This window comes from Hydra vulgaris, chromosome 11 (genome assembly GCF_038396675.1).
Source record: "Hydra vulgaris chromosome 11, alternate assembly HydraT2T_AEP".
Classification (NCBI taxonomy): domain Eukaryota; kingdom Metazoa; phylum Cnidaria; class Hydrozoa; order Anthoathecata; family Hydridae; genus Hydra; species Hydra vulgaris.
This window is the reverse complement of record NC_088930.1, coordinates 25,176,462-25,199,835: the sequence shown is the minus strand read 5'-3', so window position 1 is coordinate 25,199,835 and position 23,374 is coordinate 25,176,462. Positions and strand designations below refer to the sequence as shown.

Here is a 23,374-nt window from a genome sequence, read left to right as displayed (position 1 = left end):
TCGGTTGCAAAATTAGCATCTGCTAAGGTTGCATCTCTTTATCGAGCTCGCCACTTTCTTACTCTGGATTCTATTCTCTACCTCTATAAATCTCAAATCCGGCCTTGTATGGAATACTGTTGCCATATCTGGGGCGGATCTTCTAATGATGCCCTTTCTCTTTTAGACAAGGTGCAAAAACGCATTGTAAACATAGTTGGACCTGCTCTTGCAGCCAACCTTCAACCATTATCACATCGTCGTAATGTTGCTTCTCTTTCTCTTTTCTACAAATACTATAATGGGCACTGCTCGAAAGAGCTAACGTCTCTTGTGCCATCTACTAAAATTCATTCTCGTGTTACTCGTCATTCAATTAAGTGTCATCCTTTTTCTGTGACTGTTCCTAAGTGCTCCAAAAACGCTTATTCGTCTAGTTTTTTTCCTCGAACATCAGCTCTTTGGAATTCGCTTCCTTCATCTTGCTTTCCTGATTCATATAATTTGCAATCTTTTAAATCGTCCGTCAATCGTTATCTTGCTCTACAATCTTCATCTTTTCTCTTACAGTAACTTCCAACTTTAATTAGTGGCTGCTTGCAGCCTTGTTGGAAGCGAAGATGTTTAAAAAAAAAAAAAAAAAAAAAAAAAAGTTCTACAAAGATTCATATAGAGGAGAAGTAACTTAAAGCGAGCCATGCAGGCACCAGATTTAAACTTAAACCTTGAGTCAAAGTGGGCAAGCAGTCTTTGGAACGGGATAGAATCACACATGGAGAAAGGCTGATTGTCAGTTGCAAGGTAAATCATGAGCTCCATGTCGCCACGAAGATGAGTGGTGCTCTGTATTGGATAGCGCAGATTTTTTCTGGCTTTTAGAACCTTTTTTCTTTTCCTGTTACCTAAAAAGAAATTTTATGCATTTGTTAAGATTGAATTAACTTCGGATACCATTGTTTACATCAAACTTCGGATACCATTGTTTACATCAATAAAAAATCATATAAAGAACATGAAATCGTATAACTTTACTACATCGCATCGTAACATCCATTATTTAACTAAGTTACCAGTGCCAACTGTTTCCAATTCATCTTCTGCCTCTTCAACTTTGCCTCCTTGGCAGCTTCTGCCTCATCTCGTATCTTTTGATTCTGACACATTTCGATGTACTCATTCTTATTGTCGGATCGCAAGTGACCACTCGAGGTCGATGTTGATCCAGAATTTATATAACATATTTGTTTGATGTTTTACAATGTTTAAATCGGGTTAAATAACATACACAAAGTTATAAGGTTTTCAAATTCGTTAAATATAAGTTAAACAAGTTTATACTATTTTCATAACCGTAAAATTTTGACTTCAACTTTTTGCGGCTTTCAACATTGTTTCAATTAAGTTTTAACAACTTTTAAAGGTTTTTAAAGTCGATTAAAAGTTAGACAACTTACGGCTTTCAAAACCGTTTAATTAACTTTTTTTTTTTAGTTTAACGGATTTCAACTTTGTTTAATTTAAGAAACTTCGCCTAACTGATGGCTTTCAAAGTCAAACAAAAAGTATACGATTTTGAAAACCGTAACTCGATTGTTTTATCTATAGTGGTAACCCAGGGCCGACGATACCAATTTTTTTCTAAAGGATGTTTTTTTTTTATTTTTTAGATATAGAGGACTTATTTTTAGAAATTGACAATTATGCCCTTTCTTTTTAAAACCCGTGTCGTCGGCCATGTAACCGATAAACGCCTAATCAATAAATAAAAGTTTATAGTTTCATGATTAATTAACAAATCATTAGTTGATCAATTTTTTGTATTAAAAATACAACATTGTTAAGTTTAGCATTGCTAATTGCTTTATTATGCCTTTAATTTATTTTTTGTTGTTATAAAAATAGTTTAGCCTTTTTTAAGAACCAACAAAAACTATTTTTACTTTTCTGGTACCGTTGAAAAATGTAAACAAATAATACATCAAATACGGTAGTAGAGTAGCCTAACTGCCTTTTACAGTGTCAACTGTAAAAAGTTGTTCTGAAGTTTGGAAGTATTTTTTATTAGAACGATACTTAAACGCAAACATCGTTTTTAAATACATACATACATGCTAAAATATTTTCAAACCACAAAATATCACATAGATCAAAAGTTTCTGAAGCTAGGGTACAACGATTTAAGAAGACAATTTAGTACGGCGACAAATTGAACCCAAAACAAGTTAAAAGAAGAAACAGAAAATTAATGAATTAAAAGAAGCAGAAAGCATAAAATTTACTGTTTGATCTCAATACTCTTTGAAAGATGTTTAAAAAAATTTACCTGGAAAACACATTTATCTGCCACCACGGAACTAATGAAATTGCAACTCCAAGATGCTAATATAAATGCTTCTGATGTAGGTCAAACAGCGGCGCATTGTATGTTTAAAGATGTGGTCTTCAAGAAATTGGTAAGCTATTTTTATTATTATTTTTGTTTAATTTTATGTGCCCTAAGAAGTTCTTACGGTCTTATCACAGAGCATCGCGGATGAGCATTTAATTAGAAGTTCACGCCTCTTTTCTAACCGATGTTACAGGATTTTCCCAGAGGTGGGGTTTGAACCACGGATCCCTTGTTTCTGAGGCAAGTGCGTTACTACTGCGCCACGGCTGCTTTTATCACAAGCTATACATTTAAACTTATTTTCTATAAAATGAGGAAAGACTAGCAAGATGTTTAGCACGTTTACTATTTTTTTCTGTTTTCGACAGGTCTTGTTCAGCGATGAGAGCGCATTTTAAATTACGCAGATTAAAGCTCTATTTGTGTGTCGAAGCCATTGAGAAAAGTTTCTTTCTGGCTGTGATGTTCAATCTGTCAAGCACTTTACAAAAATGATGATCTGGTCATTTATCTCAAAATGGTTTGTATCTGGATACAAACCCTTTTGAGATGAATGACCAGATAATTCAAATCAAAAAGGTTTGCTTAAGAAGAGAAATGGCCAAATATGTGATCTTAACTCTTAGAAAAGATCATCGACAAGTTGAATTCTCATCCTTAATTGGTGGAGACAGTACAGTCTTGATAAATAATGCGTACGTACGTAAGTTTTAGAGTACTTTGATATAAATAAACAACTTTTGCACACACAAGTCTCGCTTTTTTAATGTGACTGTTCCTAAGTGCTCCAAAAATTCTTATTATTCTAGTTTTTTTCCTCGAACTCTTCTTCTCTCTTCTTTGAAATTCGCTTCCATCATCTTGTTTTTCTGATTCATATAATTTGCAATCTTTTAAGTCGTCTGTTAATCGTTGTCTTGCTTTATAAACTTTATCTTTTCTCTTCAAGTAACGTCCAAGTTTAAGAGTGATTGCTTGCAGCCTTGTTGGTAGTGAAAATGTTAACAAAAAATCAAATTAATACAACACAAAATACCCCAACGCTCCTCTCTTTAACTTTAGACCTAATCCAATTTCACAGTAAAAACCTATTACTTTTAATAGATTCCAGTATAACAAAAAATACATTTAGCAAATTGTATAAACCAGGAATCTTGACATCGAAAGTACTACACGACGCTTGCGAGCCGCAGATTGCCCATCCCTGGTATAAACGTTTAAATAATTTAATGTAGACCAAGTACTTACATAAATCTGTTTTGTTTGCGCAGCAGACTAACTAACAACAACTTTGAAAAAAAAAAAGTGCTACAAGTAAACATCTTGATTGTGCTTATCTAACTATGTATGTGTCGGGTTTCTTTTAAGAACAACACGGTTTTTAAATAGTAGAAATATAAATATTTGTAAAAAAAATTAAAATACTGAAGATAGAGACTGCAAACGTTATTTTACTTTTTTTTTTAAGTAATTAAATTTATTTAAAAAATGATTGCTGACCTCAACTTGTCAAAAAACTAGAAATCAAATTAGGCACAAACAATTTATAGACCATGAGAAAAGTCTATATATAGGCTTTTTGATATGCTATCTTGAAATTCATCTAGGTCCTGGAAAAGGTTTAAGGTTATACATACATACATACATACATACATATATATATATATATATATATAAATATATATTTATAAATAAATATACATATATATATATATATATATATATAAATATATATTTATAAATAAATATACATATACATATATATATATATATATATACATATTTAGATATATATATAAATATATATATATATATATATATATATATATATATATATATATTTATATATATATATATATGTAAATATATATATACATAAATATATATATATATATAAATATACATTTATATAGATATATATATTTATAAACATATATTTATATAGATATATATATTTATAAACATATATATATTTATAAACATATATATATAAATACATATGTAAATATATATATATATATATATATATATATATATATATATATATATATATATATATATATATATATATATATATATATATATATATATATAACCTTAAACCTTTTCCAGAACCAAGGTGAATTTCAAGATAGCATATCAAAGATGGTTATATCAAAAAGATAGCCCATATAGCCTATGCTCTTCTCATGGTCTATAATTTGTTTGTAACTAATTTGATAAGGATCAGATGAGTGGTATAGGAATAAATAAAAGACACAATCATAGGAAAAATCACTATAAATAATAAAAAAAAAGACACAATTAAAAAAAAATAATCTTGGTCCTGGTATAAAAATTCATTTTTTGAAATAAGAATGATATAAATTGATAATAATGCAATGAAAATCTTGTGGTTTTAAAGATTTTGCGTGAAGCATAATAAACTATTTTAAAATACTATTTGTATTATTTGGCATAAATAATATTTTATATTTTTATACTTCTATTCGTTTTTTATCAAAATAAAAATATTTATAGTTTAAATAGTTTTGGTGATTTATGCAAAATCTTTAAAATTCCTAATAAAAGATTTTCCAGTTTCACTAACAATATATTTTCAGTAATATAAAAAGAACTTTTTAAAAAATCTCATAAGAAAACAGCATAAAAACTTTCAAATGTGTATGTGTTCAGGCACACATTATGTACTAAATAAATATATATCATAGCAATTAAATATCATAAATTTCTGATACTAACACTTATTAATATTACCATATTCACTAAGTGAATTTTAAAGTTATATTAAATAAATTTCTAATCAGTCTCAACATTAACTTGCACTCTGTGCCATGCATTGTTTAAAACACCTCTTAAATTCCACACTGGACCCACTGTTTCTGGTTGCGTATTACATGAACTATCTTGAGCTTTACAAATTATTTCCATTTTACCACCATGATCTATAGGGATTGGAACAGAACACTCCCATAAAGTCCATGAATACATATCAGTTATATTCTGATCTGCTTGTACAAGATCTGCAGTTACCCAGGTTTTACCATTATCTACAGAAATATCAACTCGAATGATACCACATCCACCACCACTATAGGCATATCCTTTAATTGTTATTTCTTTTTCATTTTCATGGACAGTAGAGTCGTTTAATGGCAAACATATTGCAGATGTAACTGGTAACTCTTGAATAGCCATAGCTTTTTTAAAATCTACGTTATGCCAATCGATATTAGGAGAAAATGGCTTGTAATCATTTTGTTGCCAGTGACCATTATATTCTTTGTCACTTAAAATTATACGCTTTAACCATTTGACATTGCGAGCTCCGACAATACCTGGAGCAATAACTCGCAAGGGGAAACCATGGTCTCTAGATAAAGGCTTTCCATTCATTTCATAAGCAATAATAATTGGCAGTTGCTTTTTGAACACACGATCAGCAGGAATCGATGCACCATAAGGAGCACCAGATGGATCTAAATCACAGCCTTCAAAATGGATATGTTTTATATTAGAATTGTTAGGATCAACACCAGCACTTATTAGAATATCATATAACAAAACTCCTCCCCACTCAGCATTACTTATTGCACTGTGATTCCAGGTTAATCCTTTAACATTTTTTATAGCATTCATTTCATTGCGACGGTTTCCAGCACATTGTATTGCAGCAATTAGTTTGAACTTTTCAAATTTAGCTTTTATATCCTCAAAAGATAATATGATTGGTTCTTTTAAGCAATCACCTTCAATAACTATTTCTGCATTATTAGAAAGATCAGGAACTGGCAAATGGTTTCTTATAAAGAAAAGTTCATTGGGTGTAAGGAGGTTTTCATTCAAAAGTATTGAGGGTGTTTCTGCATTAAATGGTTCTTTAGAGCAAACAAGAAGTCCAGGATGTCTAGGAGGATCATTTGCAAACGGTCCACTACTTTTCTGATCAATCCAATCATTTTTTTCCAAATCACCAATGTAAAACTCATTTAGCATTTCAAAAATTTCGTCTTTTTTATGAATAGCATATATATCCCAAAACGGTTCTAAGTTTTTTCCAGCAGCCAACATGATTTTACTGGAACCACCAGGATGATTTTCAACAAAAGCTGTTATATCAAAAACTTTATTGTTATAAATAACCCATATTCCTGTTTCTTTGCTCGTTTTTTTTGAAACCTCTTCTCTTGTATATGTAGAAGTGGGTAAACTTGTACTTTTTTCGTTACAACTTGCTTTGGATTTAAAAACATCACTGTAAAAGCTATACACAGTAGCTGCAATAACCGAGGTAAAAAGAAAAGCACTGTGATACGTTGTATAATGATACTTTTTTTCCTTTTCCTCATCTCTTCGATAAACGAGATTATTTGCAACAGAACTAATTAAGCATCGTTTGCATCGATACCTACTATTACTATAACATAAATATCTAGTTGAAAGTTTACCATTAAAATTTAATCCTAATCTGAGCTCAAAAAACATAATAAAAGTGTTTTTTAATCAAAAAACATAATAAAGATGTTTTTTTAACTGGTGCTAAAGCTCAAACTAAGTCTGGTGCCGATTGCAATTGCTGCGTCGACAGAGTGCACGGGATCGAAACTATTTGTTGCCATCAGGGCCGGTGCAGGGACTATGCGAATTATGCGGTCGCATAGGGCGTCGGCTTTTCTGGGGCGCACAGTGGGCCGGATATTAGAAATATGGTGGACAAAATTATTTTGATCTCTTTTTTTACTTAAACCCTTTCCAAAGAATCACTTTGTATTAAGATATATTTACTTTTATTATAATTTTAGTTAAATAGTTGCTAATTCTAAAAATTATTTAACAAACTTGATAAAACTTTAAAAACGCGGATTTGCAATTTTTTAGTTTCAAATCCTATAACTTCTTAATATTGTGGAACTGAATAACAAACTCTTCTGGTGGAATAAACTAAAAAAAAATTGATGCAACAATGTTTAAAAATAAAAATGCGCACTTCAGAAAAATGAAAATTTATCACTAGATTTGAAACTCTATTATTGATATTGCTATATGCCCACGACATTTTGAATAAGTCTGTAGATTATTTATCATCTTTGTATATTAATATATACTTTTTTATTTTTAATCTATTAGCCGCACATTCTGGATGAATAATATTACAACGTTTTTATTATTATAAAGTTTACTGAGTTCTAAAGGTACTATGCAAATAATCAAAAAGCACTCTTCGTTCGTCACTATTTTCATTTCAACTTACCTGTTTGTAAACACTATATCCTGTAGCACCATTAAAACCAGCCTTGCATCTAAACGTCAGTTTAGTTAATTCCTTAGCATTATGTTTTGTATACCACATAGCTTTTTATGAGTGTGTTTTAGAAAATCTTTTAGCGGAATAGCATTTAGCTTTTGAAGATCCTATACTATTATACAAAGGATATATATGGCAGTCGTTTTTTCAGCACCATTTCTTAGAAGCTGGTATGTTGATATATCACCATTAATTATGAATGCTTAAGCTTCATCAAATGAGTATATTTAAGCAGGTTTAATGGGTATTTATTTTAAATAATAGAAATTTTTGTGCCAGTTTTGTACTTAAACTCACTTCTTAGTTTCAATTTTGTTGCATGTTGCATATTGCATGTTGCATGTTGAAGTAATTTATGGCTAAATAAAATATTAAAAACATTGTTAAGCTTATTCTTTTTGTTTTGTTACAAGCTTTTTCGAAAGAGCGACATGGTTTCCCAACTTCATTAACTGATGATGTAGCATTTAATGAACTGTAGGTGTATTGAAAATCTTGAGATAGCCAGTTTTCATTACTTCTCTCAAAATGAGTATTATCATTGTTTGCAGCTATTAACTTTTTACATTATAATTTTATAAAGTTTTTCACTCAGAATCCTCTAGTTTAATATCTGCAGAAACTAGAACAGTTAATTTCAATGAAAAGAATGGTATATCATAAAAAATAGTTCATTTTGTTGTATAAGTCTGTAAATTTCACCAATTCTTATATTATTACTATATAAAAAAACAAAAAAAATGTTAGGTTAACTGTGCAATTTGAATTGAATAAAATAACAAACAAAATAACATGTATTTTTGTTTCGAGAAATAAAAGCTGATTTCAAGCAAATAACATAAGCTACTAGTCACTATTTTAAAATGTTAAAGAATTGCCCCTAACTTCCCCCAAAAGGGGAAGTTAGGGGCAATGTATATAGTTCAAATAGGTTGTACACTTTTTGTTTTTTCAAATAGGTTGTACACAAATTTTGAACATTTAATACTTTTATTTTGTACAAAAAGTGTCACATAATTTAGGGAACCTACGAGAACCTATATTGAATGCTTGAATTTGTAAATGTAATATACATTTACAAATTCAAGCATTCAATATAGGTTCTCGTAGGTAGGGATGGCAATCCCGGGATCCCGAAATCCCGGGATTACAGACAAATTCATGATCCCGAAATCCCGGGATTAGTCTCTAAAATTTCCCGGGATTTCGGGATTGTAATAAACAATAAATAAAAACAAAAATTGATTAAATTTAATTTATTTATCTAAAATGTCTAGATTTTCGCTATAAAATTTGTTGAGCTGCTTATTCTCCATGCAATGTTTTCCTTTTATTTTTTAAATTCTTAACGTTGGCGTGTTTGTCACAAGTTCTTTAACATTAAAAGTTATCAAATACGGAGGGTATATTAAATAAACTTTATTTATTAATTCGAAGTATAATTGTTTTCACATAAGTTCATTTTGAATTATGAATAAAGATAATTAGTCAATAAATAGCTGAAAATATAACTTTTTTTTTCAATAAGATAGAAATTAGCCTAATATCATGACTAACTACGCTGAATTCAACAGCACAAATCTCGTATGGAAACATTTTTTAAAAGGAGCAGATGAAACAGCCTTATGCAAAGTAATTACATGCAAAAAAATATTAAAAATTGCTGGTGGTTCAACAAAAGGTCTTCATACCCATTTACTTTCCATACATAAAATTAAATTAACATCGCAGGAATCAAGTTTATCCACGACACCTTCAACTTCAAAACAATTATTAGAACCAAAAAATAAAAAACCGAAAATCACAAATTATTTTCCAACAACATCGAAAAAAGATGAATGCCTACCTGAAGTATTTGCCCGTATGGCAGCAAAAGATGGTATATCATTTAATACAATTTGCAACTCTTCTGATATACGAGCTGGGTTAGTTGCACGAGGCTTTAAAAATGTCCAAAATCACGAAACACTATTCGAAAAATGGTGTTAGACTACTATGAACAGGTTAAAAAACTAGTTATAAAGGAAATAATTGATCAAATATCAAGAGGCTTCAAGTTTTCCTTAACGCTTGATGAGTGGACTTCTTTTGGAAACTGCAGATACATGAATGTGAACGTACACGAGTTGAAAAGTTATTGGAATTTAGGTTTGATTCGCATTTTAGGATCTATGCTAGCAGAAAAGTGCGTTTCACTTCTAAACGAAAGACTCAACAATTTTAAAATAAAACTTGAGGACGATATCATTGGTATTACCACGGATGGTGCAAGCTTCATGAAGAAACTTGGAAAAATTATAGAAAGTGATCAACAACTATGCTTCGCCCACGCTCTACAGCTGGCAGTAATATCAGTTCTTTATAAAAATGACCCCAATTACTTGGAAATCGATGAAATTTTAGATGATGAGCACACTTCCTTTGAAGTTTAGAGAACCACAGTGATGAAGAAAAAGATAATGATTGTATTAATGACTATGCTTCTGAAGAGGAAGATTGTATTCAAGATTCAAATAATTCATTTTTGTTTAATGAAACCTCTGAGGTTACTATTAAACACCAAGTTTTTGGACCTGTTATAACAAAGGTCAGGAAAATTGTAAAAATCTTTAAAAGGTCCCCAACCAAAAATGAAAATTATTTACAAAAGTACGTAAAAATTGAGTTTGGAAAGGTCATCCATTTGATTATGGATTGTAAAACCCGATGGAGCAGTTTATTGCTTATGCTTGAAAGATTTGTCAAATTAAAATATTGTGTTAAAAAGGCATTTCTAGATTTAGAATTGGATTCCAAAATTGACGATTCGATTAAGATGGACAAAAATGAATATAAAATTGTATCTGATTTAGTAGCACTTTTGACTACTGTTAAAGCCACTGTGGAAGCACTTTGTCGACGAGACGCAACTTTAATTACAGCTGACATTGCATTAGAGTTTATGTTAACCAAAATAAAACAACAAAAATCTGAAATCGGGAATAAACTGTATGCTGCTTTGAGTCACCGAATTACATGAAACCGCAATTGATTTTTGTGGTTTTAAAAGATACTATTATACTAGTATAATAGTATCTTTTAAAACCACAAAAATTTTAAAAATTGCTATGAGCTCAAAGCAAATTTTAAAATTTTAAACAAGAGTATTACAAATATGTTTTGTTATATGGTTTTGAATATAATAAACATTTATTTTTTAGGTTTTGTCTACCACCTGGCCCACTGTGGGGCGCCGCACTGGCGTAGATAACGTTTTTTTTTCTTTTTTTTTTAAGTTTTAATTTGGATTTAAAATTTAAAAGTTAAAAATAATATTTGGCGTCTTTAATGTGTACAAGTAGTGAGCTGTTTACATATTAGGGACGCCAAAGTTGATATGCTAGACTATTGATTTTGTAAATATTTGCTCAGCACTTCAATGAAAAAAATAATTAAATCAAAAAGTAGCAGTTAAATGATTGTTTAAAAGAATAAGTTTGTTAATTTATTGTTTATTTAAATCGTGTTTTTGTGTGTTAAATGTTTATTGTAACTGTATATTAACAGCTTAGGGGCCCCAAAGTTTATATTTTAAACTATTGACTTTGTAAGTATTTGCTCAACACTTAAATGAAAAAACAATTACAGCTAAAAGTAATCGTTAGTTAAATATTTGAAAAAATAAGTGGGTGAGTTATTATGGCGAATAAAAAGAAACCTTCGGGTTTCTTTTATAGAAAACGCAAATCAGATATGGAGAGAGAAGACAAAAAACAAGCAAAGACATTGAGTAAATTTTTCTCTATATTAAAAATTAAGATGTAAACGGTAATCAACATCAATTTCAGGTAAGAAATAATACAAGAGTGCATTTATTATTATCAAGTTAGTTAATAAATACAATAATAATAATTTAGAGAGATAATAAACCGTTATTTAAGCCTTAATAACGATTGTGTGCTATTTTCACAACACTTTTTTTTATTGATATTGGGTGTTGGGTTTACTTTCAACCATATTTATAAGTCATAACAAAAAAAAAGCAGAAGATGTCAGAAGAAAATCCACAGTCTCAAGTTTTAAAAGACATTCCTGTAGAAGCAGTTGAATCTTTTTCTCTAAGAGAACGCTTACATTACCAACCAAGTACGAGTACGTCAAGTTCACCATCTTCATTTAAGGTTTGTGCTTGATTTTGAATTTGTTAGTTTATATGCATTTTGTTGAAAAAAAAAATTATATACAGATACAATCAAAGGCCATCGAAAGTACCAAGTCTTGTTTTATACAGATACAGTCAAAGGCCTTCGAAAGTACGAAGTCTTGTTTTAAAATAAAAACTTTAATTCTAACTCTACTCCAACGAAATCTATTTTGAATTTAGTTAAAAAAATCTGCCGCAAATTTAAAAATGTTTTTAAAAGTATAAGTAAATAAAGCATAGGTATTTTTTCTTTTTTTCCATTTATTAATGTTTATCGCTTAAACAAGCGTAAATTGTATAAGATTACAAAGAATTTAAGCGGACTTTTCCACCAAGTTAGTCTTTATTTATTTAAAAACTTTATTTTTAGTTGAATGTTTACAATAGTTTTATAAAATATATAAGCTAAATAAAATCAACAAATTAAACTCTTCACACAAATAAGCGAGTTAAAAAAAACTAAATCAAAATACAGTTGTATATTTGTATGCATATAAATATATATTACAATTCTGGAAATTAGTAAACAAAATAAAATAAATGATAATAAATACGGCAAATTAGATTTTTTTGGTGTAAAAATAAAAAACAAGCAAAAATACAAAAACAAAAGATAAAAAATAAAAAAATACTTTTAACAAATTTTACAAACAAAAGATTTCTATGCCATTTTAAAAAAGTTAAAAAAGTAGGGTTATGTAAGTTGGAAAAAATCAACTAAAAACCTTTGTAATAATCATCCTTCATCCACTATTAAAAATGAACTTTAAAAATAATGTTGTTTTTGTCTAAAACCTCATTTAGTTAAATAATCATCGTTATTGTTTCAGAACTCTGGTGCCGAGGAAAATGGGGTCACTTCGTCACTATCATGGGGCTCGCTTGAAGACTGCGGAATGTGAAGAATCACAGATGACGTTCGTCAAGTGCTTGTTGTAAAAGGACGAGTGTAGGTTAAAAATATTAACTTTCCTATTGACAGTAGAACAAATGCTTCTTGTATTTCGGTTTGTCTATGCAGTTCCAGGTGAAGAAGTAAACGTAAAGGAACATTTTCTTGGATTTGTTCAGGTCTCAGATACATCTGGGCAAGGGTTGACAGCTGGCTTGTTAGACGAGCTTTCAAAAAAAGGAATATCTTTACAAAATATGCGTGGCCAAGGTTATGATAATGGATCAAAGGCTTTACAACTTTTTAAAATTATTATTTAATACAATGTTAGATTTGCTATTTAAATTGTCTATAAAAGTTATTTTACGATGTTTATTATTTTATGTCACTTTGTATTATTAATCTACCTAAAAAATATGCTGTTAGGGTTATTTATTTATTCATAAAAAGTATGATACTTACTATTCCATTGGATAGTTTTATTGACAACATGTATATATATATATATATATATATATATATAATATATATATATATATATATATACTATATATATATATATATATATATACATATATATATATATATATATATATATATATATATATATACATATATATATATATATATATATATATATATATATATATATATATATATATATATATATATATATATATATATATATATATATATATATATATATATATATATATATATATATATATATATATATATACTATTGCGGCAGAAACGCATGTTGGGTTTTAGAGAGTTTTTAGTTACAATTTGTTAGTTTAAGCTAATACTGATTAATTAATGTCTTTGGTTTTTCATTATTCATATTTGGCCATTTGTCTGATATATTTTGTGTAATTATTCATTTTTATATTTGAAGGTATGCCCAAATACCGTCGACTGACAACAGAAGAAAGACTTCACGCAGTGTTCTTGGCAGAAACAGGTGCAAGTTTAAGAAAAATAGCCAGAGAACTTAAAGCAACACCAATGGGTATTAAGAAAATAATAGATAAACATATCGAAACTGGTTCAACAGCTGAGAAGAGGCGATCTGGAAGACCAAAGAAAACAACTCCACACACTGACAGAGTGTTAATTCGAATGTCCTTGCAGGATCGTAGACTTACTGCCCCTCAACTCGGTCGAAAACTTTCTGAAGAACATGGGGTTACTCTGGCAACTCGAAGTGTACGTCAGCGCCTTCTGAAAGCAGGTCTTCGTGGATGTGTGGCTGCAAAGAAGCCACTGCTTTCAGCTACAAACGTTTGTCGACGATTGGCATTTGCCAAAGCACACAAAGACTTGACAGTAGATGATTGGAAACATGTCCTGTTCAGTGATGAAAGTTCTTTCGAGTTGTTCCTTAGTTCCAAACGAGTAATTGTGCGAAGAAGAGTTGGTGAAAAATTCAGTAAAAATTGTATTGCGCCAACTGTCAAGCATGGAGGAAGGAGTTTAATGATTTAGGGGTGTATGTCTGGCTATGGGCTTGGGCACCTTTGTCGATGTACTGGAAGTATGAACCAACACCAGTACATTGATGTACTACAAAACACAATGTTTCCTTCTGCTAGTGCACTGTTTGGGCAACTTAACTCGTTCTTCTTTCAGCATGACAATGCACCATGCCACAAGGCCAAGACTGTCACAGATTTTCTTCGGCGTAATCAGGTGGCAGTACTTGATTGGCCTGCTCAGAGCCCGGACATGAATCTGATTGAAAATTTGTGGAGCGTTATGGCAAAAAACATTGAAAGAAAGAGGCCATCTAACTTGGATAGTCTTTGGTTAATTTTGCAAGATGCATGGAACAATATTAATGATGTTACAATTACTCGCCTGTTTGAGTCAATGCCAAACCGTATGAAACATGTTATTAAAGCGCGAGGTTACCATACTAAATATTGATCAAACTGCATGTTCTTGATACAGAGTGTTGTTTTTGATGATTCTGATAAATAAAAATTGTGTTTGCAACAATTTACAGTGTTTTTAATTGCTTAAAATAATAAATGTATGCAAAACTCAATGGTGTATACTTACTTTATGCCGCTATATTATATATATATATATATATATATATATATATATATATATATATATATATATATATATATATATATATATATATATATATATATATAAACATGTTGTCAATAAAACTATCCAATGGAATAGTAAGTATCATACTTTTTATGAACAAATAAATAACCGTAACAGCATATTTTTTAGGTAGATTAATAATACAAAGTGACATAAAATAATAAACATCGTAAAATAACTTTTATAGACAGTTTAAATAGCAAATCTAACATTGTATCAAATAATAATTTTAAAAAGTTGTAAAGCCTTTAACAAACACAATGCTTTTAGAAACTTTTAGAAACAAATTTTTCTTGCCTTAACTTTAGCAAAGTCTTTTAGAAATGAGTCGGTTTCAATTGTACTCAGAACCTGGTGTTCAATTGGTAATGTGGCCATCCCACTAAGGCGGTCCTGAGAAAGAGTCGATTGAAGTTAATTTTTGATAATTTTCAATTTAGAAAAACTTCTTTCTCCACTGGCCATTGATACGGAAGGGTAAGCAAAATTCTCAGTGCTACATACACATTAGGAAAGATGTCAATCAAGCGTTTTTTTGTAATAGAAGACAGTGTTGTTTTAGGGCAGCTATCGTTCGGCAACATTGGAGCTAAAATTACAATTTCACAAAACAGTTCATTCCCATTGATGTCACTCTTGCCATCAGCTGTCAACATAGATTGCAGGTTTTTGCACTTTTCTTTAATTGCATATGTTTTACATTTGTCTATTTTTTTCAAGTTATAGAGGAATTCGAAAATGTTTGCTGTGATTTTCCATCAGTTCAAATCTTTCTGACAATGAATTAATTGCAGTGTCTAAAACTACAAAAAAGAAATTCACTTTGAAAGACTCTTTTGCCGACTTCACAGGTTTACATTTGCTTTCATAGGAAAATTGCCTTTTGATCTTTCTTGGCCTAACCACTACTTCATTAGAGAAATTTGGATTGATGTCCAGTTTTTCGGCTAGTTCCTTTGCATCTTAATAACGTTATTCAGTCCATTTTCTGATCTTAAGTTCTCCAAAAAATACTTAACACTTTCAATTAGTTTCAAAGCGCTCTGCAGATCAACAGTTTTCGTCTGAAGTGTTTTGCTTACTAAACTAATTTTGAACAAAACATCATACCAACTGACCAAACAGCAGAGGAATTTGAAATCTGTAATTTTTTTGACAATTCCCATAGCGGTACATTTTCCAAAAGCATCAACCTTAAAATCTAACGTTGATTCATGGACAGCGTCATAAATCTCATCAATGTGGTATCGCAAAGGTTCGAGGGCGTCTATCTTGCTGGGTTTCACTTAAAGGTTTTATAGTCAAGTTAGTTACATGGTTTGTTAATATATATATATATATATATATATATATATATATATATATATATATATATATATATATATATATATATATATATATATATATATTAAAATCGATTGAAATTCGATTGATTATGGATTCTTATAAATGATTTGAATATTTTGAATGGCTGGATGTTGATAGTAGTTTTGGCATCAACGTATTGCCAGAAAAATCTTCAAGACACCGACTATTTCTGTGGCTAGTAATGAACAAAGCTTTTCCAAAGTCAAACAAATAAAAAACATATTTACAAATATCATGCATCAAGAAAGATTTTTTTCTGTACATAAAATAATTATAAGTTTTAAGTCACTTAAGTCGCTAAAAAATTAAAACTTATGGAGCTTGTTTCTACATTTATTAACACGAAAGCGCAAAAACTGAAGTTTCAAAATTATATTTAATATGTTTTGCCGTTTAAATATTGTATAAAATATTACTAATAAATAGCTAGAAATAATTTTTTTGCTGGAGCAACAGCAGGACTTCAAGAAGATAATAAGGATATTATCACAAAGCGCTTCACATAATACAATTTTAAAACGTTATACAAATATACAAATTATTCTATTTACTATAAATGTATAGATTTTATTGTATATAAAAAAGAACTAAAACAAACAACAGCATACCAAAGCTCTATTATTTGTTTGTGAAAACATTAATTAAATAGTTGACGTGAGTGCAAGAGAAATAGGATGCATTGCTCCAAGTTTTTCTAGGGTGCCAATTATTCTGGCGCTGATTTTTCATCCATAGATTTAAATGTGACTAACGTTAACTTATAAAGTCAGTTAAATTGACTTAGTAAAAATCGAGTCAAAGTGATTCACAGAAAAACGCTTTATCATTGCTGTTTAAAAAATTGCCATAGAATAAGATCCATTAATTTTTGTTATTGCAATCAACAATGATTTAAACTTTGAATTTTTGTTATTGCAATCAACAATGATTTAAACTTTGAATTTTTGTTATTGCAATCAACAATGATTTAAACTTTGAATTTTTGTTATTGCAATCAACAATGATTTAAACTTTGAATTTTTGTTATTGCAATCAACAATGATTTAAACTTTGAATTTTTGTTATTGCAATCAACAATGATTTAAACTTTGAATTTTTGTTATTGCAATCAACAATGATTTAAACTTTGAATTTTTGTTATTGCAATCAACAATGATTTAAACGAATAAAATTTTGTTATTTTGCTATAAGTTTTTCATAAATATTTCGATTTTAAAAATTTTGCTGTGAAGTTTTCATTAAAAGTACTCTTTCAGTAGTTAGGAATGTTTTTTACAAAACTATACGGCAAAAATAAAAATATTTAAATTATCAAGTAATGTAGAATAGTCAAATACCACATACCAGGGTCTGTAGAAACCGGTTTAACTCCAACAAGAGCTTAATGAGCAGCAACTATGTACCAAGAGTATATTTTACAGAACAAATAAAGTATAAAAAATTAATAATTAGACAGATACCATAGATAAGCTCTTAAGACAGTAACCGAAAGTTTATCAAATAATGAATGCTCTTTTAGCTGCGTCTTTTTTAGTATTACTAGCAAATTCATGTAACTTTATTTATACTTGGTTGTATAATTAAAATTATAAAAATTATACTATATAACATTATATTTTAAATAAAGTGTGGCTCAAATAAGTATCAATATTTTTCAAGTTACTGGCTGGTTGTCTGTTAATAGAACTATTCTAATGCATAACAGTTTTTTTTAAAATCTTTTTAAATTTTTTGACAACATGTTTCATCAATCACAACAGACACCATTAGTTCTAATGACAAAAATTTACATAAACACTATAGTGTATATATAAATAACAAAAACTTATATTTACACTATAGAGTATATATGTAAATTTTTGTCATTAGACCTGATGGTGACTCTTGTTATTGATGAAACATGTTGTCAAAATGTTTCAAAAGATTGTTTTTTTTATGGACGGTAAGTCCGTCGATAAGTTTAATCGAACTTACGTATCTTAAATTCAAGACATTTTAAAGATAAAAAAAATCAGCTGATACAAACAAATTAACGCCAAGTTTAACTATGCTATAAGGTAAGATATTTTAATAAATGTACCAAAGCTAATTTAAAAGTACAATAAAAATACCTTTCATAATAATAACAATATTAAATAGTATAATTAGAAAAATTTATTTCTTTATTGTAGAAGATAATAATGCGTCATGCAATAACACCCAAGTATTTATAAGCATTTATGAATGTTCTATAAAATTTTTTTATTTAATTTATTTTATCTTGCTGCTTATATAAACTACAATTCCCTTTCACAAAAAATAAAATATAATTACAAATGTATAAATAATAAACAGACAGGGGTTCAAAGAAGATATGGATGGCAAAGTACCAACTTAATCTTTTCATAGAGTTCCTACAGATCATAACAATAATAGTAAAATATGGTTAATAAGTCAAGTAAACAATTTAGAAAAAAAACAGTAAAAAGAAGATATAATATTTAAGAATAAAAATAGAGAAAAAAGATTTATCAATTAAAAGTACAAACACCCTCAATTAGTCAAAAAAGAAGGTATAATGTTTAAAAATACATATAGTGAATAAAGAATATATAGTATTAAAAAATATAAATAGTCGCCAATAGTCAAACAAAGGAAATATTTAAAAATACAAATCTGTCAGAAAAAAGAAAAAAGATAAAAGTTTATATATATATTTTGTTGCAAATAGTTAAAAAGTAGATATAATATCAATAAATACTATTAGTCACAAAAAGTCATAAAGGAAGATATTTAAATACAAATTTCCAATTAAATATGATATCATATTCAACATATAATATATAAAGATTACATATAATATTTAAAAATACAAACAGTTAAATAATAAAAAACTTACACAATTTTTTTGTAAACAAAAATAAAAATTAATCCGTAAGATTTAAAACGTCAGTTTTTGTTTGACTCTGAATTGAATTTAATGATTTTGCCATATTTAAATTACCTTTCAGAAAAGAGTTCCATAGCTTAGGTCCTCTATAAGTTATACTATATTCTGTGTACTTGTTTACTTTTTTAGGTAATTTATATGTGTTACTTTGATTTATTTTTAAGAAATATTTCTCATTTAGATTTTTATTAAATTTACTTAAAAAGATTTCAGGAGTTAGATTATTGTTATAATTGTGATTAGGTTATATTTATACATAAAGTTTAGGTGTTGATAAATATTTATCTGATATATGTTTATCATTTTCATATCCATCATTAAAGGTTTAGCGTGGTCCCCCTTTTTTTGTTGTATATAATTCTACAAGCATGTTTTTGTGGGCAAAGAATTTTTTTAAGTTTTGTTGGTTGACAACTTGCCACGTTATATAAAAAATGTAACAATGAATTAAGCTGAAGTAACGTTGATCGACGTTGATCAACGTTATTTCAAGGTTATTCCAACGTCGCGTGCCCGCTGGGAAGCTTTAGACTATGCGAATTTATGTATGGGCGAATTCGAGACATATTACTTGTGGTTTTAATAATTGTTGAATGTATATATTTTATAAGTGGGAGCCATGATAAATGAACATCAACAATAATTCCTAAAAACTTTATAGTATCTTGTTTTTTAATTTGTTTATAATTTATGATAAGTTATGGCAGTTTTAGAGGAAGGTTTTTTTCTTGTGTTTTTTTATGAAACAAGGTATATTGTGTTTTTTCAACATTAAGAGATTTGTACCGTCTGCAAACATGATAGCATTTAGTTTTACTGATGCATTATTAAAATCATTAACATAAATTAAAAATAAAAGCGGTCCTAGGATCGATCCTTGAGGCAATTCATACAAAATACTCAGTATTCCGGATTTCTTGTTTTGAACATATTGTTTTCTATTAGTTAGATAACTTTTTATCCAATGATATAAACTATTGCATAACCCGTACCATTTTAGTTTTTCTAACAGAAAGTGATCAACGGTGTCGAATGCCTTGGATAAATCTATGAATACTCCGAGAGTAAACTTATCATTTTCAAAACCATCGGTTATTTGATCGACTAATTCAATAATGGCATGTTCTGTTGAATGTTTTTTTTGAAATTCGAATTGTTTTAGATTAAAAAATTTATTTTTTGTAAATAATCAAAGATCTTATTATAAACTACACGTTTGAAGATTTTTGAGAAAACAGAAATTACCGATATGAGTCTATAGTTTGATACGTCAATATTTTTATAAATTGGGAATACTCTTGTAAGTTTAAGTGTATCCGGAAATACTCCTTAATCTAAATGTAGGTTTACTATGTGGAACAAAGATTTTGTAATGCTTTTTTTGTTAGATATTAGGATATTACTGGGAATTTCATCAAACCCTGGAGATTTAATTTTTTTTAAAAAAAATAAGCTGCGTCAAATTCAAGAAAACTCACTACCATACATTGTTGCATCTGTTGATTTTATTAGATATGTATGTTAGATATAGCAATTTCTTAGTATCTACGCTTTATTGATTGTCAAGAACTTGAAACGATTTAAAAGAAGAAGAAGAAGAAGAAGAAGAAGAAAAAGAAAAAAAGAAATAAAAAAATAAAAAAAAATAAAATGAAGTGTTATTTTATTAAAAATGAAAAACGAACATTACGATGAAAGAAAAAAAGATAAATAAATTTCTTAAAAAACTGAAGATATGGATGTGTAACAACTAAAAATAATTGTGACTTGGTACAAAATTATAATCGGATATAAAAACTCGAAAAACAAATTTCTAGCTAAAGACACACAAGTTCTGAAAGTAAACATTTTCACCACAAACAAGTTATAAAGATAAAAATGTAAGCTATGTAAACTTTATTATGGAAATATAATAAATAAAAACTAAAAGAAAAAAAAAAAAAAAAAAAAAAAAAAAAAAAAAATATATGTCTTAAAATGACGTAGAAATTGGTATAATTTTGTTTGCGAGATCCGAAAATTTGTAAAGTATTTATTAAGCTAGTTAGATGTTTTATTAAGACAAAATCTGATTTATTATTATCTTTGAGGTAATACTGAACTTTTTATTTAACTTCGGCCCAGTCTTTAATTAATTATTATGTTTTTTTAACATCAAACTTAGAATTTCTAGTTTGTTTACTATAATACATTTTTTTTTTGTTTTTCTAAGATGTTCATAAGAATAAATATAATTATAATCTCTGTACTTTTATTTGTTAAGAATTTGCTGTACACTCAAACCTCTTTTTATGCAGTCCTTTTTTATGCGATACTTTATTTGTGCGTTTTGTTTTATGCAATTTTTTTTGTGCGATCTCATAAAATTTAATTTTTGAACGCGCAATAATTTCAATCTCAATGAATAAAATGTGTAATATGTATGTACATACGTTATTATTTTTTTTATGCGTTTTCTTTTATGCGGTCCCTATCTACCGCACAAAATGAGGTTTGAGTGTATAGTCTTTGTTTGTTTTTAGAACACTTTAAAAGTGTTTTATTCATGCAAGGATTATTAAATGCTTTTATTTTAATTTTTATTGATTCGTATGGACAAGCTTCGTCGAATATCACTAAAAATTTAGCTAAAAAATACTAAAAGGTTCGTTTATATTATGACAATTATAGACATCATTCCAATTTTCTATAATTCAATTCATTCGATAGTTCATTTGTATTATTGATGGTTATGTTACGTTTTTTTAAATTTGTAAACTTCGGCTGAATATCCGTAAATTTTTTTAAATAGTAATGTAGATCGGGAAATGATTGCTTAAATCTGTTTTAGAAATGCCTGATTGAAATGACGTGTCTAAGTAATTGTTAATAAGTATATTATCAATTGCTGTTTTTGAGGTATTATTCACCCGAGTAGGTTTATTGATTACTGGCAAGACATTGTATCTAAATAACATATCAAAAAACAATTTAGTTTTTGGAAAGTTGTGGTAATTCAGCGCGTTTAAATTTATATCACCGGTTATAACTAATTGTTTTTTTTTTATTTATTTATTTTCAAAACACATTTTTTAATAAAATATTGAAACAATCTGATTTCTCCACATGGTGGTCGGTAAACACATCCAGTTATAGTATTTTTATTTTTGTTATTAATTATTTTAATAAAACGACTTTCATAGCTTTCATTTACTAAGCATAATTTTTTTTTATCTTAAATATATATTTTTCAAGTATGTAAAATCCTAGTCCTTCACCTTTTTTATGATTTCATCGCGGTTGTCTAATTACTTTGTAATTTGGCAAGTTATAACTAGAGTTTGATTTAATCGGACTTTCTGTTTCATGCCAAGTCTCTGAGACAGCTATGACGTCGATCGTCTAGTTTATATTATTTAAAAATTCTTTAAATTTTTCAAAGTTTTGACGCATGCTTTTTATGTTTAAATGTAATTTAGAAAAAGAATTAACGTCTTTTTTAATTTTAAAATTAAATGGATCAAATTATGATGTTTTCATTATTTTCATTTCAGTTTCTTTAATAATATTTAAATTATCTTCAAAACAGTTAAGAAAGTCCTCAAAAGGATTAAAATTTAAATTTTTAAAATCTTCATTAGCAAAAAAATTTTCAGCTAATGAAGATTTTAAAAATCAGCCATTTTTAAAGATAAAAAATAAAAGATAAAACAAGAGCCTATTTAAAAACTCATATAATAATATTACTTATTTTGAAATAGTCGGCAAAATTTCAACAGCATCTATATTTTTTTGCCTAAATTTGTGAACTATCAATTTATTATATAGAACTTTTGCATGATAGCCTTTTTGCCTATTTAACTTTCACGACGTCAGCTTTATGTTTTGGAATATAACTTGTTGGTGAAGGATTTATTTTCCAACAAGACAATGATCCAAAACATAAAGTTGAAGTCGTGAAGGAATGCTTACGGAAAAAATATGAGAACAGAGTACTCAGATTTCTGATGAATCTGAGTACAGAGTAATCTAAAAAAACATAATTAAGATTAAAATTGATAAAATTGATTTCTACCTATGACTTATGCAATATTTATATATATATGCATATATATATATATATATATATATATATATATATATATATATATATATATATATATATATATATATATATATATATATATATATATATATATATATATATATATTATGTATTATGAGTT

At 28.2% G+C, this 23,374-nt stretch overlaps 1 protein-coding gene and 1 long non-coding RNA gene across 2 annotated transcripts in view; one reads left to right on the top strand and one right to left on the bottom strand.

The window, feature by feature from the left end:
• Positions 1-4,948: 4,948 nt before the first annotated feature.
• LOC100197383 (sulfite oxidase) lies at positions 4,949-6,964 on the bottom strand. The gene has a single exon (XM_065810568.1). It carries the CDS (start codon positions 6,851-6,853, stop codon positions 5,168-5,170), a length of 1,686 nt encoding a protein of 561 aa, XP_065666640.1. The 5' UTR covers positions 6,854-6,964; the 3' UTR covers positions 4,949-5,167.
• Positions 6,965-11,336: 4,372 nt separating this feature from the next.
• Positions 11,337-23,374, top strand: part of LOC136087539 (uncharacterized) — a 19,055-nt gene continuing 7,017 nt past the window's right edge. Inside the window, exon 1 of the long non-coding RNA XR_010641856.1 lies at positions 11,337-11,833. This is a non-coding gene — a long non-coding RNA (uncharacterized LOC136087539). The remainder of the gene's footprint in view (positions 11,834-23,374) is intronic.

Coding starts and splice junctions, on each gene's coding strand:
- LOC100197383 (XM_065810568.1), bottom strand. CDS start 6,853: ATGTTTTTTGAGCTCAGATTAGGATTAAATTTTAATGGTAAACTTTCA.